This window comes from Pocillopora verrucosa, chromosome 1 (genome assembly GCF_036669915.1).
Source record: "Pocillopora verrucosa isolate sample1 chromosome 1, ASM3666991v2, whole genome shotgun sequence".
NCBI lineage: Eukaryota > Metazoa > Cnidaria > Anthozoa > Scleractinia > Pocilloporidae > Pocillopora > Pocillopora verrucosa.
This window is the reverse complement of record NC_089312.1, coordinates 10,259,601-10,277,512: the sequence shown is the minus strand read 5'-3', so window position 1 is coordinate 10,277,512 and position 17,912 is coordinate 10,259,601. Positions and strand designations below refer to the sequence as shown.

The window sequence follows — 17,912 nt, the reverse complement described above, 5'->3', positions numbered from 1 at the left end:
AAATGATCTTTTCAAAAGGGAGTGTACATATGCGTTGCCCATAGTTGACAGATGTATTCAAGTGGATCGTGTATCATTCGCTTATTTGCTTTCCCTTATAAACGCTGTTACTTACGGCGCTGTGTTAAACTTAGCGCGCGGGCAGCGAGAAGCCCGCAAGATTCGAGAGGTCTCCAAGGGTCAACACGGCGGTCAAACATCTGCGCATGAGCGAACGTTGTAGAGGCTCACAGCGGCAAAACTAGTGTGCATGCTTGTAATACTCGAGCAATTTTATGTGCCCATAGAAATGACTACGACAATATTTCTATAAACACTGCCGCAGCAAAATGGCGGACTTGTCGAACCTCCTCGGTCACATATCTCACTCAAAGAAAAAAAATGTTGCGGTAACATATGTGAATTTGGGATTGAAGTAAAGCATCCGTAACATTGTTACAAAGTTCGTAGCGACTGCTCTCGTTTTAGCTGTCGGGATGAATTCAAAATAACTGTCTAATGAACTATAATTAAATGAACGCTAATTTCTCTTCAGTCCTTTCTATAAGAACAAACTGCGTTACATTTTTTCCACTTAGTTCACATCAGTATACAATCCCAAAAATTATATAACGATGTTCTGTTCGTTCCTCAACAAAATTTATTCACGCTAGAATCACTAAACGCTCCTCGAACGCGCCAAATCCGTCGAGCATGCGCACTAATTTTGCCACTGTGCTAGGCTCGGTGAGGCTGTGTATGGCTAGGTGGCGTGCTTTCAAGGATTTTTATAAGTCACTAACAAGTCGTCATATAAACAAACCCGCACACAAGCGAGGAAGTCACAGTGTTTTTAAACCGTATAACGTTTTCGTTACAGCTCAAAACACAATGATAAATTAATTAGCAGGATAACCGTTGGTAAATAGGATTTGTGTACGAAGTCTCGAGCTTTCCTTTCGAGTATTTGACGTGACAGCGGTTGTGTTTGTTATCTTTTCCTTTGAAATTTTTGTACGGAAAATTTGGGTGCGGCTGGCCAAAATTGATCCCTTGCGCATGCCCTTCGTATGACCGATGTGTTCTAAGGTTTTGGTACCGAAAATGCTACATGAAATGTAAGTGTCAGCACCCTCGCGGACCCCTTGCGCGTACACATTGTGTGCCGGCTCAGAACGCGCACGCTTCGCCACTCGCGTTGAAGCTCCAGTGATAGCCTTCTCGAAGGCTTTGTGAATAAGATTCACTGTTTTGAAGCGTGGAAAGCTGGCCATCACTTCTCAACTTATTCTGACCCACACGGAAAACAATTGACTCCCAGATAAAATAAAAAAAACTAACAATAAAACAATGACAACTTTTAGGTAAAAGTCAATTCTTTTGAATAAAATTCTTTACTTGACAAAATCGCAATCGCACAATTGTAGAAAAAATAACTCTACCTAAACCTACTGTATCAATTTTTTCAAATTATTTGAAATGCCAAACAAACAGGCGTTTCTTGTACACTCTATAAATACATGATGTCTTATTTGCACCCGGCAGCTTCAAACTTCATGTATCTTAATAATGAATGAATATTATCTCGTATGATATAGATATTTTCCCAAAATTCGACCCAGATAAATGTCTCTGTTGCTTAATTTGTTTTTTTCCCCAGACCCCAAAGTTTCAGGGGCTCAAAAGAGTTGTAAAGAAACTGGGTTCAATTCCGATCATTCAATTTGAGCCTTTATACCGTTCAGTTGTACAAGACTTGTAAGATTACTAAAACAGCAGTAGTCTACACTGCTATCATGTTTGATTGGCGGTAAAAAGAGTGTTTTTCTTTCGAGCTTTAAATGTAGTGATAGCCAGTGCAATGCGAACGCCAAAATAATTAAATTAGTAGAAGAAAATCAGTAGAAAATTCCTACAAAGCAGATTGAAATTCACAATTAAGCCTAAACGTCCACTGAACGAGATATGCTGACAAAAAAAAAAAACTTTCGCACCTCCATAACACATAACTTCCTACTGCTTTACAAAATTCAATTGAACTGATTTCTAACAATGATATTCAAGCTATAATAAGATTAGACATGTCCATGTCTTTTGGTCGATATTTACTAAATATCATTTGAACGTAACACTGGACACTGCGCGGTTCCGGTTTTTTGAGACGAACCATATCTTCGACGTCGAGGAGAGCAGGTATCCCAACAGAACTGAGAAAAGAAACACACACAAAAAAACAATTGATTACTAAATAATCAGCCACGATTATAGCTCGCGAGCAGCTCCTCATTATTAGCGCTTCAGCAAGGGCGTTTCTTCGCTCGCGGAAAATTGTGCGACCTTGAGACACGCGAACCGGCGAAAGGTTTACAAGAGATCTAGCATTGCGTATAATGAAAAGAACAATAGCGTCCTTGTAGCCCCTCGCTATTAATGCCAGACTTTCGGCAAACCTATCCCCGACTTGTCTCCAATCTTCCTACGGGCGGCGAAACCAGCGTCCTACAGCGCTAATAATGATCGCAGGCCACCGCCATTTAGGCGTTTTCGGCTGTCTGATTGGCTGCTTATAAAACACTTTGAATCTTGCTAATGCGTGAGGTCTTAAGCCGTTTGACCGTGGGAAGCCTGGATAAAAGACTATGGCACCCTTTCCCGAATTTGGCGAATAAAATGACAAGACTACACAAGACAGATGACAAAAATAAAGTTAATGATCCGAAATTGTTCACTGACAAAAAGTAACCAAGTTAATAATGTTATGTCTTAAGTATTTTCATATGCTGCACGACCTGAAGTCATAACATTGGTGCGTTCCACGGTGAGTGATCTATTCTAGCGACAGAAAAGGCTTTTTTAAGACAATTTTAGGGGGAACAAAGAAAAGTGAGTGCGATTTTTTTTTTCATTCTTGAACGAAAACACACATCATTTCTTATGCATGATGACTTCTTTGATAAAATATTTGTGCTAACCCTCTTTCGCACTAAAATATTTTCTTGAACTTTTCAGTTTCTAAAGATGCTTTTGACTGTTGAACAAATTCTCCGTGTAGCACCTCAGGAAATATATAGTGAACAGTATGGAGAATATGCTTACTGATGTTACGGAATAACAGGTTAAAACTTACGTTCCAGTTTCGAAAGCCAGCTTAAAGTTGTATTCTCTATTTTCAGCGGATAGCGAGTTGTAGTCAAACTTGTCTGGGTTAAATTTATGGATCAAAGCACAAAACGCTAAACCATTACTAAAAGCTCCGCTGAAGTTTGTAATGTTTACTCCCTGGAAAACAACAAACAAAAATTACTTGTTATTGAAGATTTCACAATGTTAGTTCGGTGAGATAGAGAAAACGCAATCGAGGCGGTAATAAACCAGAAGGAACACAGATAGCTTAAGATGGAGAAGATTAGAACGGATTGAAAATTATGAATTTGAAAATTTCCTAAAATGCGAGAACCTGGGACTTGAATGCACCATTGAATACTTTCTCATTGTTCTTTTAAAAGAAAGCTGAGCGCGCTTCAAACACCATATGTTTTATTTTGTTTAAACTTACCGCTTCGGATGTCCCGTAGAGCTCAAAATCAGATCAAAAACTATTTTCAAATATGCGCAAAATTCTTTTATGGACGCCGCTATTTTGAAAATAACTCAATAACCTGGCCGCACATGTTAATGACGTAAACAACACTGGGTGGTTCACATACAGATGCTGGTCTGATTGTTTGACTAGCTCCTCCTTCAAGATTTCAAATGGAGATGCACATTGAAATATTTTGTAGTGGTACTTTTCCGGTTACAAAAAGCCTTTCTTTCCCCTTCAATGTATCTTGAGTGACACTATTGAAGCGAACTACGGCCTCTTCTTACCTCGTATTCTTGCGTGACATCTTTACACCACGTCAAAATCAACGAAGATACTGACATCTGTCTTTTGAGTTGAGGTTTCTTTTTTAACTCTCGTGGACTGGCAGAGAACACACACAAAAAAAAAACACTCACATGAATATTTCATATCCTCAAGCACTACAAGGAATGGTATAAGGGTAAAACAGGTTTCGAAATGCAAAACCTTAAATTTGTTGGTTTTCCAATTGAAATAGCCGTTAAAAAAGCGCCAAAAATACACGTCCAGAGTAAAATTTCGACTTATTCACTACCACCAATTATGTACGTTAGGTTATGCAAGCACTGCAGTTGGACACAGATTTAATTTGGCAGACGTTGCGACCAAACCGCGAAAATGTTCTGAAATGTAAATACGGAAGTAGAACGACGACGATGCATACTCGAAAACGACCCACTAATGGTGCGCAATAAACATCCAAACCTAGGCCCTAAGTTAAGAGAAGATCTCAGTATCACTACAAAATCACCGAATTGCGTTTGTCAAAGCTCGACTTTTAGGCCGTCTGAAATGTATTAATGTACTTTAAATCAGTAGCACTGTGAGTGGTAAAGGTTTCAAACGTTCCCATCCCCTTCCTCAATTGTAAAGTAATCAAACGTTCCTACGTACGCCTTGTTCGGATCCGGAGCCTTCTTAAGGGAGACTTTTTCTGTTAGGCTTGTTGGAGTGGTGGCAGGCGTCGTCGTTGTTTGTGACGGGGCTGAAGGACTGGTGGGTGAAGGGGCAGTAAACCTGTTGACAGGCGCTGTTGGGGATTTAGCTACGAACTGTTTCTCCTTTGCTTTTTTCTCGTCCTCGGCAGCTTTTCTAAAGAAGGCCATACGATCTTTCACCGAGCCCATTCCGCCACCTCCTCCTCCTCCTGGCCGTCCAAACTTAGGAGGCTCCTGCGTGAACAAAAAAAATCGACGTTAAAAAAAAACAACAAAAACACATAAGGTGAACATCTCTTTGGCCCAGTTTTTATTCTTTAACTTCTGTAACTTTAATTTTTTTCAGATTATTAAAAGCGATTTCCTTTTGTTTCGGTTCCCATTGTTCGAAGAATCTGATCAGACCTTTTCAGCATTTGCTCCTAAAATGAACTCCATGACGCCAGTTCTCAGTGATCGTTGTACAATATAAGTTCTATTCCTCGATGCAATATGTCACCAAAGCAACACAGCACCGTTTTGGAAACACCCTGAATAACGATTTTAGCCTTATTTGCCTGAGAATCTATAGTAAGCCCGCAGGTATCGGCTTTCATCATCATCAACAACAACACTATTACTACTGCTATTGTTATCACTGATTTCAACGTTTGCTTTTTAACTCAGCAAAATTGCGATCAGGCCCTTATTATAAGCGCTTCAGACCGTGCGTTTCTATGCCCGCGGGAAAGACTTGAGACGAGTCCAGGGGTTTGGCACTAATAGTCCCTCATTATTAGTACTAGACCTCTTGAAAATCTTTCGCAGTCACGCGTTCTCAAGGCCTCGTACTTTCTCGCGGGCGGAGAAACACTCTTGCCACGCGCTTATTGTGTTGGCCTGTTCGCACGCTTGGGAAAAAACAACTTAAAATACTGTAATAAGAAGTCTTCTCGGCTGAAGTCTTACATTACTAAAGTTTGACAGTGCGCTATTATCCAGGAATACTTCAAAACTTTAGTTTGTAAATCTCCAAGCCGACGGTAAATTTTAACTTAAAAGAGGCTAATGTTGGTCCCTATTCATACATTAAGAGGGCGAAAAAAAACCGTCTCAAAAAAATCCAAAACATAGCAACTTACATTAGCTTTAGGTGGTAAGAATGAATTAGGCCTGGGAGGCCCAACCCGCTGAGAGCCTGGATCAGACCACTGCCTTCCAGGGCGGTTGGATTCCGCATTTGTATTGGCGCGTGGAGGGGGTTGCCAAATTCTGGCCTTGGGAGCTTCCTCTTTCTGAAGGGGAGTTTCCAGCCTCTTTGGAGCTGCGTTGTCTTCATCGCCAAATCCAAATCGTTTCTTTGCGTTTGGAGATCGCGGGCTCTCCTGGATAGCCGATAATTCCGTTTCGTTGCGGTTGCTGATAGTGTTTCCATCGACCTTCAGCTTTTCATGGCTCTCTTTCCGCGAGGAGCGCCGAACCTTTCTCTGTTCTTTAACCTGCTCATCGCCTTGTGAGGTGTTCACTAGTTTAACTGTGTCGCCACTCTTTACGTACATCAACCCTTCCAATTCCTCCTTCCTCTCGATCTCACGAACAGACCTTCGCCGGCCACGAAGCCGCCCTAGATTCTGTAACAAGTCTTGCTTGGTCTTCGTATCCTGATGAGTTTCCATAGGCATACGCTTGAGCATTGGTGACGAGGATACTGTCGCTTGTGGGGGTGGGGTAGGATTTGTAGGTTTTGGCTCTCTGTTTTTCCCTTCATGTTCAATTTTGAACAATTCTGCCAAAGATGACCTCCGCGAGACTCTTTTCGGAACTTCTGTTTCTTTGTCGGCCTTTTTCACATCAGTGTTGTTGTTGAGGTCTTGGTCTTTCCGCGGTCGTTTCTCGTCAACGCTGGATTTCACATGATTGGTCTGACGTCTCCATGAGCTACTTTCCGTCTGGCGGCTTTCGCTTTTGTCTTCGTCTTTATCTGTCATTTTGAAACTAAACGTGCTTCGTGCACTTCTGGGCTGTTGTGGGGCAACGTTTTCTTTCCTGGCAGGACTTTCTTCTCTGTTAACGCGTACGGTTCTTTCTTCGTACTTCCTTTTTTCTGTGCTATTCACGGACATAGTAAATTTTGACGACATGGTAGTTGTTCTCGTGTCGTTGGCATTAACATCTGTCAATTGTTCTTTCTGGTCCCTCACAGATCGCAATTCCGCTCGGAGTTTCCTTCGTTCTGTGATATTTTTTGTTCCTTCGAGCTGCAAAAAAAAACAACAACAATGGATTGATGTGTTAATCAGCACTTTCTTGTGGAAAATTATTTGGCCTTTCGTGGCCATATAAAATAAAAACAAATTTCGGTAAACCTACCAAACTCTGTAAGAATCACGTATTTCTGGAGGTAACTGAGCTGTGCATTTACATTTAAAGTGTTTGCATATACTCCTCGACTTCTCCCTAAAATATCCATACTCCAAATATTGCATTTCTAGTGTTATGATTGGTTCACTCGACTCCGGTTATCAGCTCATTTTCCAAGTCACCTTACATGGAAACGCATTTCGCCAACTGTTTTGGAGCAGAAAAAAAGCTCCAAATATCGATACGTCCAGGATTTCATGAAATTTAGTGAATCAATTATTCCATTCGCACTTAATGAATACGAAATTGGCTAGAGATAACTCGACGCTACACGCCTTGTTGGCCATTTATCTCAAATCCAACTCGCGCTTATGGAATAAATGTTAATTATTCAACAAACAGGTGATACGGATACTCAGTTTGATCAGGTAGAAGTTGTTACCTTGATCTAAAACAAAGTTCTCGTAACTACGTCACAAGGAAATATGTAGCAGCTAATGAGGAGAATTGACAATCATGGGACGAGATCGTGGGAGTTAAAGGTTAGTCCTTTACACCCCAACACCAGTAGGCATATTCTCTATACTTTTTTCTAGACATTTCTTATGGTATTGACAAGGAGAATTTGTTTAACAATCAAGAGCTTCTTTAGTTAGAGATAATTTCCTTTATTCTCGTGGCCTTACTGCTTGATTCAGAGACGATATTGCGAGGAGAAATTGGATGCCAGTCACTCTTAGGGGTTAAAGGATTTAAGGACCCTATTCGAAGCTAATATTTATGTATCGTTCCTGGCGCTTTCTTCATACCTTAGGATTCAAGGTGAAAATTTCCAGATTGTTGTAACAGCATAGAGTTCGACGTGAGAGGAGAAATTTAAACATTTTTGGCCACAAAACGTAATTCACCTGCGCGTTTTGAAAGCTACAACGGAGGTCTGCTAAACTGTCAGTTTTAATACACCCCAGGAGCTACCTAAAAACCTCTTTGAATCAAAACTTCCTCTCGAAACTTCCCAAACCCGTTATTTTACAACATTTGATGATATTCCCAGTCCTTAAGAAGTGTTGTTCCAGCGTAGTTTATCAGAACCTGTTCTGCCAGAACTGATTTTTCTTCTCTCGGAAAGACAGATTACTTCTTTCCAGTTAAGCGTGATGTTAATCACCAAAAATAGTTAAAATGTTTCCGTTATAATTTCCAAAATACTCCTAATTGCTTGAATTCCAGTAATGTCCCGTGGTAAATTGGTGAACTGACGCTCTGACATGTATTAAGTACTAAGTTTAGCACCGAAATGAAAATAGCACACAACATTTCTGATGAAACGAAGCAATGTTGATCATTGAGTTGATCACTCTCGGAAAATTGTCTTACCCAGATATCGAGAATTTATAAATAAACATTTACATGTCAACTCGCATTTAGCCACAGCGCCATTTTTTCTCAAAACCAACAACCTCTCCGAGCTGTTATGTTTTCATTACAGTAGCACCAATTTATTGATCTAAACTCTACCGGACAAAATCTTCAAGAGTTCGAAACCTTTCCAAATTTCACTAACTACGGTAAAAATGCTCTCTTAAGAGAGAAGTTGCGGAGCAATGCTACGAACACGTTTCGCTCTCTTGGTGCTGACAGCAAATTTCTTTGACATGATTACCTATTACAGTCGACAGTGACTATTACATAGAATTCCACGTGAGAAGGGCCCCACATGTGCGATACGATCAAGATCAGTTCAGAATAATGCTCGAAGTACCTTATTACAACCAGACTGACTTGTGCTAATCTTTATCAAAATATAGTTATCATTCATATTACCGTTTGCCAGCCTATTCTTTCGCTTGATAACCAATAGTTTTAGTTGCACCAATTCTCCGATGGTTCTAGAAGTTGACTTTACAATGAGATCAGTTACAGAATATTCCCAAGAATTTAAGTGACGACCTGTTCATTAAATTTGTATAAAAATATATTTTTCACCGACATCAATCGAAGAGTTTTTGCAAACTTTTAAAAGAGAGTTGAGAGGTTTCTCGGGCAAAAAGTGTCCTTGGCGATTCCAATTTGGTGCAGTATTGCAATGGTTTCGCAGGAGTTTCGTGATGATCTACAAAGGTTAGCTTCAGAGGTAACGACGGTAAAAAAATATTTCTATTAATGTGAAATCAGTGTGTCTCAAAAATATTTTATTGCCTTTAATGGTCAAGAAAAGGAAGGATTAGTCAGAGACGAGCTTTGAAGAGAGATTATACGAAATAATATACCATATCACGGATTATTGGGAAATAAACGAATTATAATGCTTTATAAGTAATATCTCAAATTATATTAATTAGATATATCTTAAATAAGACTTGAACCATGTAATAAATGCAATGGCACAAAGATGCAAAATAAACACGTTTCAGTGAAAAATAATTAGGAATATATTGGTCAATCGGATTCCGTGATTATCTTTAATGTTGTTTAGTGTTTAAGAGAGTTTTCGCAGACGCAACTTCGTCACACTCCAGTAAATCGTTCCTTTAGCGAGTATATTGAAGTATAATGCGGTATGTGATTTTGAAGCAACTGCGGGGGTCTATGGCACTCTTTTATTCAACCCCAGCAGTCAAGCCTGACCACAGCAGTTCCAAACACACTTAGGTTTTTACATCATTCACAGCGGTCAAAACAAGTAGTTATTACACACCCATATATATTTTTTTAAACTTCCTAACGAGGACCCAGCAAGAAGTAAACATTATTCTGCTAAAAGTAAATAAACTGTATGTAAGAAAGGCAGTCGTCTGTTTTTCAAGGCTGCGAAATCTTTTCGAGGTTTTCAATTTAGTTTTTTTTAATCCAAATCCAACATGCTGTTATATATACCCTGCAGCATTTTATTCTCTAAAGATTCCTGATGTAGGCACTTGACAAAAATTTCAAGCATTGTTATTTATTCTTCCTTTGATTAGCTCGCATTTTCAAAAATAGTTCATTTATCCGTCATTGCGTGTTGCGCAAAATGAGCGCATTTCAATAAAATCCTAAATGATTTCTCGACAAAGGCGCTTTTTTCCTCAAGACAAAGATCAAGATTGCATAACGAGTGTTCCAGAGAGCATAGAAGCGAGTTCTTCAAATTATTAAACGTTATCTGATGCAAAATTCACCAAATGATAGATGCGCCAATTAGACTGAAAACATTTCTTGTTTGAGACATTTTCAATACAAAGCGCACACAATACGCGTGGTAATTTATAATGCAAATTGACGCGGTTTAATATTCGATTCCTAAGTGACACTTAACCATACAATGAGTTCAACCTCTTGCGATGGAATTTTTCACCGAAGCCGCGTAGACCGGTAACCGTCTGAAAGTACCACACCAAGGTCAATTTGGATTAGAGAATTCTACCGAGGCGTCGACTCTAATATTTAATCGGATTGCACTGTAATGCAAAGAAGACATGGAAACTTTGGGGTGAAGAAAAAACTGTGAAATTTAAAATGAACAATCAACATTTGCACAATTACATTGAGATGAGCCTAATTAAGCGATAAACCTTGATTCCTTTGATTAAAAGAAATACTAGCAAAACTAAACGATAACATCAATTCAAATAACTCGCACTGCAGTGTAACGACACTCGATCCATACGAAACTGGTAGTAAAAGATAATTCATTTTATATCACATGCAATGTAGGTCGTATGTTAATCTAAATAACTGCTTCGCAGCGTGGGTCAGCATTTGCTCTGAACCATTATCATGTTTTGTCACCAGGGTCTCAGTATTCTTCACCGGAGAAAACAGAAGTTCACAGAACGATGAAACACGATCTAACGGAATGGTGGCAGTCATGGCAATCCAGCGATGCGAGTACCGCTTGTAGTGCGGCGCTTTAAAGTTTATTTCGTGTCCGTTTTGTTTAGAGTAACCTTAATAGATAGTGGTTATCGGAAGACGGTGTTATAAAGCCTCACTGGACAATAACGCAAAATACAGACTAACATTGCTGAGAGCTACGTTCTCAATGAAATATGGTATTTATGCACATAACATATTTTGATACAATGGTATGCTTTTTACCCTAATTGCGGCTAAGGCCTCCAACTCAGTAATGTGCAGTCAAGTATAAACCCTCGACAAAGTAGCTCGACTTAAATTTCCTTCAATATAAGTCAGCACATGGTTTCGTGGAAATATTCTGCCAAATTTCGTTGCAACTCACGCGGTTCTGACGATGCCCTGTTCTAAACAAGAAATTTGGAAGTTTATATATCAGGTCTTGTTGATCGCCTGTAGCCATCGATATCAGTACATATAAATATTCTCAGCCACACGAACGATTGACTACTGCTAACACAAAGGAATTGCACTTACTTTTTGCTTGAGAAGGGATTCTTGGTGGTTTAGTTGCTCAAGTGTGGCCATATTGATGTCCTTCGATGTTGACCCCTGTTCGAGAAAGCGGAGTATGAGTAACAGCTGTCTGAATATTAGCCCGCTTCCCGCAACTCACATGCTCTATTATACGTATTATCAGATGGAGAGTTGAATTAAGCTATTACCAGAATGCAAATCAAGACGCTTGTTTGTTTTTCCTGTGTCGTGTGATTGAGGGGACAAAAGAATACAACACGGTACACAAATGAAAAATGTTGACGTCTGATGACGTCAAAAAATAAACTCAATCTTTCGTCGCTGTAACGCAAGTGTTTTAAGGTTTTTGTGGAAAGCACACGCGTTATTGTCAGTAATTCTGTTGATCTGTTCAACTTAATCTCGACTTAAGATCACAGTTTGTTGTTGGCTTAGTGGTGATTGCACGAAAGATCGTTATTTGTTAAGGAGGACTCGAAATTATTTCTTTGTCCATTTGTATTTGGACACATGTCAGATATAAAATTCAAGGTAGTTGATGGTGACCTTGATGATAAAGCGTCAGCGGTGACCTTGCGTTTGGCGACTGCTGGTGGCCGCAAATGATCCAATTAAAATGTGCTGTGTGCGTTGCCAGAAGAAAAGTATAGAGGACATCGACGTAAATTAGTACTCATGAAAGACGCCTTGTTCTTCTTGCGCATCGAGAGAATGCATCAACAATTATTGTCTGAGAACCATGGAGGAGGTGATTAACCTTCCGTGAAAATTTTGATATGAATACAAAGAGAACTTATCTTAACCACTTAAGATAGAAGTTGTTTAGGATGGTTGAACCCTCTTAGTGCAGTTGCCAGCAGAGGATTTTAGCTGCACGAAGTTAGTCCCAAGAGCTTATTTCCGCTCGTACAAGGCTAACCACCGCAGGAGTTAAGACTTTCAACGCAAAAAAGCAAACACAACGACCAAAAGAGTCCAATTTTGCTCGGTCTTTTTTTTTTTTTGTAGCAAGAGGCAGTTTTTACGCATGAAGGTGCGGTTTGACCATATTTAATCTTAAAAATTAGGGAAAAAAATTCCAGAGTTCCTACCTTCAGCCGGTTTCAACTGCTCCAGATCACGTCAGTAAAAAGTATGTTTTTCTCTCTTTCTTGTTTTTTTATTTTGACAATACCGGCTTTCACACATACAAGGAAAGGAGGTGAAACTCTGATGAGAAACTCTGGAGACCCTCTGACCAACTGAGAGTTAATCGGCAGACTTAAGATTTTTGATGGTGATTTTCAAGTGAAAGCGGCTTAAAAGTGACCTCTTTTCATGTTACTTCATGGGAAAAAATCCACGAGACACGAAGTCGGACAGAGCAAAGAAAGCCTGTCATTACATGATAAAATACCGTTGGACATTTCACGATAAAATAGCGCCATGTCCTGCTGGAAAAAAATTTCATCGTAATTGAAAGCGGAAGAATCGTTTGATTCCCTTGTAAGGCTAGACGTGGCGCTGAAAGATAACTTTATATATGATCTGGGTTTTTTGAGATTGTGTCAATAATCTGCAAAAAGATATTTCAGGTATTTATGTATCGCCGAATGGAGTCAATGAAAGCAGCAGATCGACGTACATGCCCTGGCAGAAAACAGTCTGAAAAAAACAATACTTTAAAATCGTTCCAAAATGAGCGATTCAGGATCAGGCATCCGATGGCTTGGACGCAACATTTTTGCCGGAGGAGGACGGAAGCACCAATGTTTGTTTAGAAATATAGTTATGATAAGTCGTTATTAGGATTTTCAGCTGAAGCAGTGAGAACTCTATAAGTTGTAATTCGAGGTACGAGTTGATACTCATCTCTGTGTCTTAGATTACTCTGCATCGTTGACATCGACCAAGTTTCTTGCATAACTTGTGTGAGCTGTAAAGGATGACTATTTAGGAAACTTTTTCCAGAACAGCTACACGTTGCATCCGCAATTAACTGATGACATGATTATGAGAAGGTGATCTTTCAACAATACTTATCGACGTCGAACAGAGAACAAACTTTGGCAATTAATGCATATTTCGCCCTCGGCGTCTAAGGTTGAAGGCAAAAAATGTAAAAAAATACACGTTTCTCACGATAAAATACGCTTAGAAGACCCATGATGTAGTCGTCTTTCTCTTGCAAAATTGCATGATTTAAGCCAGGGATAGTTTGATTTTGGTGAGAGGGATTTAAAACTTTCCACATTTGCTTAACGTAAACTACAAACGTCTTCTTTGTTTCTTTGTCTTAAAACAGCTTAAGCCTTTTCAAGAGAAACAACACCAGGGTGTTGATCCTAAAGTAGCTTGTTTACTCGAGGTCAACCGGAAGGGGTCATGTCAGTGCTGAACACCGCCTACCATCAACATTTCTGAACTTCATTTTTTTTACAGTCCTGTCAAATATTATATGAAAAAAAAAATAACAGATTATTTATACGCACTCCTGTTTAGATCTAGCAGTCTACACTTCCTGGTGAGGTAGGCCTTTAGCCGGCATTTTTTCGACGTATTTTTAATTCGCATGCAGGACCTATAACGCTTAATATAACCCCGGCCTGCGATAACTCATAGCATCAGCCCTCATTAACATTTCTCGTGCGTTCGAATTGGTAAGCCATAAGTGGAGCAAACAAAAAGTTGATCGAGGTCACGTTTTGTTTGTTTGTAGTTTTTTGTAGTCGTGTTTTAATGGCATGATGTTTTCTTTACACGCATATTAACCGTTTCCTACTTTCATGTCAGAACCCACAAAAAGTTTTCCAACTGATCTGAATAACTACCTAAAACTCCCTTTTTGTCAACTTGGATCGTATTCTTCAGTGATATTCAGTTTTGAAATAAAATTGTCAAGTCGTTATGCTGTATTCACAAGAAAAGCCTTGAAAACAAACGAAACGTTTTAAATGTAAGCCCATTACAAGAAAGTCCATCCAAAAAATGCATGTCTTCAACTCAAGTGTGTAATTAAAAACGATTCGACATTATTTTCCCCTTTCAGCTTTAAACAAAAGTTACACCTTCGCTGTTCATTTATAGCTGTTGAACTTACCTCAAATTTCTTTCATTTCGTTGCCTTAAAATGACGTTTTCTTTAAGTGTTTTGTGGACTCAAACGTTTAGATCACCTCTAGAAAATTACATTATAATGATAAATCTTTTCAGTGCCAGAAAGCTGTAGCGTTCGCGTACAAGGAACCCATAGGCGGGAGTGATTTCCTGAACCAATTTGCCAAACCGACGACTGAAACCCCCGGAACGTCACGTAGGCTATTACGAACGCGCTGGAAATGTTGACAAAAGACCTAAACGACCTCAATAAACAACAATCCGTTTGAGATAGATCACGAAATTTTGCGTTTTTAGACTAATTGACTTTGTGGTAAAATAAAACCTTAGGCTGAATAGGTATCAAAGCTGATATCGGACCCTTCGCCGCCAAGTTGATATCTAGCTGGGGTTTCTACTTGTCTTTGGTCGACCGCTAATGACAGAGGGAGGTAATCTGTTCTGGAATTGAGATCTTTCCACTTGACCAACCAGTTATTTTAAGACGACAGTATAATATTGATGCGTGGTTCTTTGAATTTCACGAGGGAAATTAGATGGAAGACTTTATAGCATTGGAAAAATTGTTTGCATGCACTGGGTGAAGACTGGAAAATGCTTCCTAACGCGACTGCGATAAGATTTGGCCAGTTACATATCTGATAACAGTTTCTGCCAGATATACGACTAGGCTTAAAAAATACCGAGTTGAAAAAAAAAAACAGCTTTTATCAAACTATTATCTCATAAAAATCGTTTGAACAGCCAGCTAGTGTGTGTCGCTTAATTGTTGTTTGTTCACGTTGGCGTAATAGATTACCGTACAACCTTTCACAGTCTCCGCTAACGAACCGGAATGAGCCATAGTGCGTATCTAACGGAATTGATCACTTAAAGAGCAGATTTTCGGTGTTTTTGAACTGTAATTAGGGTTGACGTTTGAGCGCATAAGAATTTTTTAATGGCGCGAACTAAAGAAGTCTTTGAAACTTACTCAACAGTGCGTGGAAAGTCGGATTTTCGTTTTGGAAATCGGTGGTTTCCGTCTCATATGATACAACTTTCCGACATCCAAGTATGTGGTAATACTTAGTTAAAAATAGAGAACAGAAAGTCATTGTCAAAGCTCTCCTGTTAGGGAATTATAAAGGAAACAAAACATGTTTCGTTCTTTCATCGGCTACCTCCTAATTATTCTATTATTCGTTAACACTTGTAACGTCAGCTTTAGAAAATCATTTTACGGTGGCCGATTTATATTATCAACTCAGTTAACAGATATGAACCTGGTGATGGCTTAACTCACAATAGAGTTTTGTGGTAGGGCATCAGAACGCGAAATCCGAGGGCGTGAGGTACAGTCAACTCCACATGAGATCACAGAATTTTTTTCGGTCAAAGCGTGTAACAGGACGAAAACATATATCTGTTTTTTTTTTTTTTTTTAAACAAAGGCTTATATTTATCGCAAAAGAATATAAACTGCCAGTTACATTCTCTTGATTTGTCATCAACAGTTAAATCAGAAGAGGATTCCTAGCTAATTGAATTCCAGTTTTTTTGGCTTTAGAGATGAAAAAAGATAAAAGCTATGACTCTGGCGTTGACATCGCCCGCACCGCCCGATCGGCAAGAATGCAAAATTTCACGACTCGTTGCCGGGAAGTTCGTAGTTTTCCGCAATGGCGATGGGGTGTGAACGACATAAAATGAATGGTTTAATAACTTCTGATAACAGATACATGACCCTCATTTAGCATTCAAGTGTTCCCTCTTCTAGATGTGCAATATCTTGAGTACGCTTCCGTTAGATAGCGCCATTCGACCTCAGCTATTCCGGCCTTTCCCTCGGCCATCACAAATCGGAAACTCTTCGGCCTCTCCGATTGTATTTCGCTGATACGGTGTAAGCGGAATTTCTGGTCCATTCAACGCGTCACGTGATCGAATGTGGAGCGGTTTTTCAAAGATTGGTAAGGACTAACGCAGACCGTTTTGGATTAGAATTTTTAGGGTTTCAATTCGATTAACTGAACCATTTTGGTAAAATTTGCTTGGTGAGCTTGAAGAGTCTCGAAATAGAGACGAGGATGATATACGAGCGAATATCACAGTGCCCCCTCAAGTCAAGAGCCACTTAAAACCGACGGTTGTCTTGAGATAAGAGATAGTTAGCTTTAATGTCACCTCTTGAAGGTTTGATTTCAGGCCAAAATTTTGCTTTATACTCCATTTTTAGACTTAAAACACGGTAAGCTGACATGAAGCTCTATCGCATCATGTTATAAAATTTGCTTACAAGAGCGCATTGAAAATTATCATCAGACGTAGGTGAGATGATATAACGGATGCAGATATAGGCTCACGACGGATTGAGTCAAAACAACACATCCCGTTTTGCTTTGCGAGACGACAGAGAATCTAGGAGCGCGAGATAAAAGCTTCATTCGTCCGAAGGGTTCATGATACAAAATCGCCCACATTTTCTTAGAAAGTGGGTTTGTTTTTGTTAAATTTGACTCTCACAGTTGATCTTTTGCCTCGGGGAAAAACATAAATAAAATCTAACGCAAAAAAGTTCTCGTTTCAGTAAATATCATCATTTGCATATAAGCCACGTCTCTATTTGTAATTCTTAATTAATACTAAAACAGGAAAGAAATCGATACAACTTTTAAAAATAGACCATCAAGTAGAATATATAATTTTCCTCATAAATGCTAAAAGAGACTCAAACAGAACTATTGTATCTGCCTGGAGGAGTTTCCTAGGGGACGTTTTTGAAATTTAAAAATCATATTAGAAAAGCTGCGTCAATTATATTAGAAAGTGAAATGTCAGGATCAGTTCAAAATGCCGCGCTAGATTAATTATTCTATGAATTTTTCTGACATACCGTGAAATGTTTTTTCATCAATTTAGGGTGACCAAGTTTAGTCTAGACCAGAGTAAAGACGATGATTGTAAAGTTTTGCCAACTTAGAAAGTTACTTTCGATGGATGAAGAAACTCCGATGATTTTGATCTGGTAACATTTCTTATAACAGAGAAGTCAAACCTTCGGTAAACCTACTTAGAGCGCTAAATTTTCAATCTTAATAAGGCTTCCTATATCTTTTGTGACATGGTTTTGTTTTGCAAAAAACAATCATCACTGAATTAAAACAGATACCACTCTGAGACCGTCTGGTTTGAATGTATCATCTCGAATTTGTACGATAAGATTTCGTGTTGCATAATACCTCCTTCGTGTCTTGTGACATTCATCTGCATTGCCAAAGTTAGTCATCACTAAATCAAAGGACGCAAGGTTCTGAGAACGTCGGTTTTAGGCAAAAGTTAACGCATACTTCACTGCACTCAATAATCTTGGAAATACATGTTCTTATTAGGCATTTGTTTACTGACCTGAAAACCGCTGAAAATCCTGAATTTCAAACACTCTCAGAAATGTTTTCATAATGCAGGTTCAAAGGCGGCAAAGTTATACGTCCTCAGTCATTTGAGAATGTTCCAGACCAGTGCAAAAGTATTCAGTCGAATGAGCATGCCTAAACTTGTTATGGTCTGAAATACGATAG

General features: G+C 39.2%; 1 protein-coding gene across 5 annotated transcripts; it reads right to left on the bottom strand.

Moving 5' to 3' along the window:
* Nucleotides 1–1,368: 1,368 nt before the first annotated feature.
* LOC131795021 (smoothelin-like protein 1) lies at nucleotides 1,369–17,758 on the bottom strand. 5 transcript variants are annotated; one of them, XM_066172059.1, is made up of 7 exons: nucleotides 17,740–17,758; nucleotides 11,257–11,331; nucleotides 5,664–6,779; nucleotides 4,499–4,776; nucleotides 3,850–3,946; nucleotides 3,107–3,258; nucleotides 1,369–2,186 (listed from the first exon to the last, which is right to left on the bottom strand). In XM_066172059.1, the coding sequence occupies exons 2-7, from the start codon at nucleotides 11,305–11,307 to the stop codon at nucleotides 2,039–2,041; spliced, it is 1,842 nt and encodes a 613-aa protein (XP_066028156.1). In that variant the 5' UTR covers nucleotides 11,308–11,331; nucleotides 17,740–17,758; the 3' UTR covers nucleotides 1,369–2,038. The 5 variants fall into 5 exon arrangements, with proteins under 5 accessions (XP_066028156.1, XP_058968571.2, XP_058968572.2 ...); XM_059112588.2 differs by lacking the exon at nucleotides 17,740–17,758 and adding an exon at nucleotides 14,336–14,608; XM_059112589.2 differs by lacking the exon at nucleotides 17,740–17,758 and adding an exon at nucleotides 12,348–12,580.
* Nucleotides 17,759–17,912: the final 154 nt, after the last annotated feature.

Excerpts from the sequence above, each read along its gene's own strand:
- LOC131795021 (XM_066172059.1), bottom strand. The coding sequence starts at position 11,307 with ATGGCCACACTTGAGCAACTAAACCACCAAGAATCCCTTCTCAAGCAA. Across the intron at positions 6,780-11,256 it reads AATCCCTTCTCAAGCAAAAA|CTCGAAGGAACAAAAAATAT; the intron begins GTAAGTGCAATT and ends TTTTTTTTGCAG. Across the intron at positions 2,187-3,106 it reads CTGGCTTTCGAAACTGGAAC|TTCTGTTGGGATACCTGCTC; the intron begins GTAAGTTTTAAC and ends TTCTTTTCTCAG.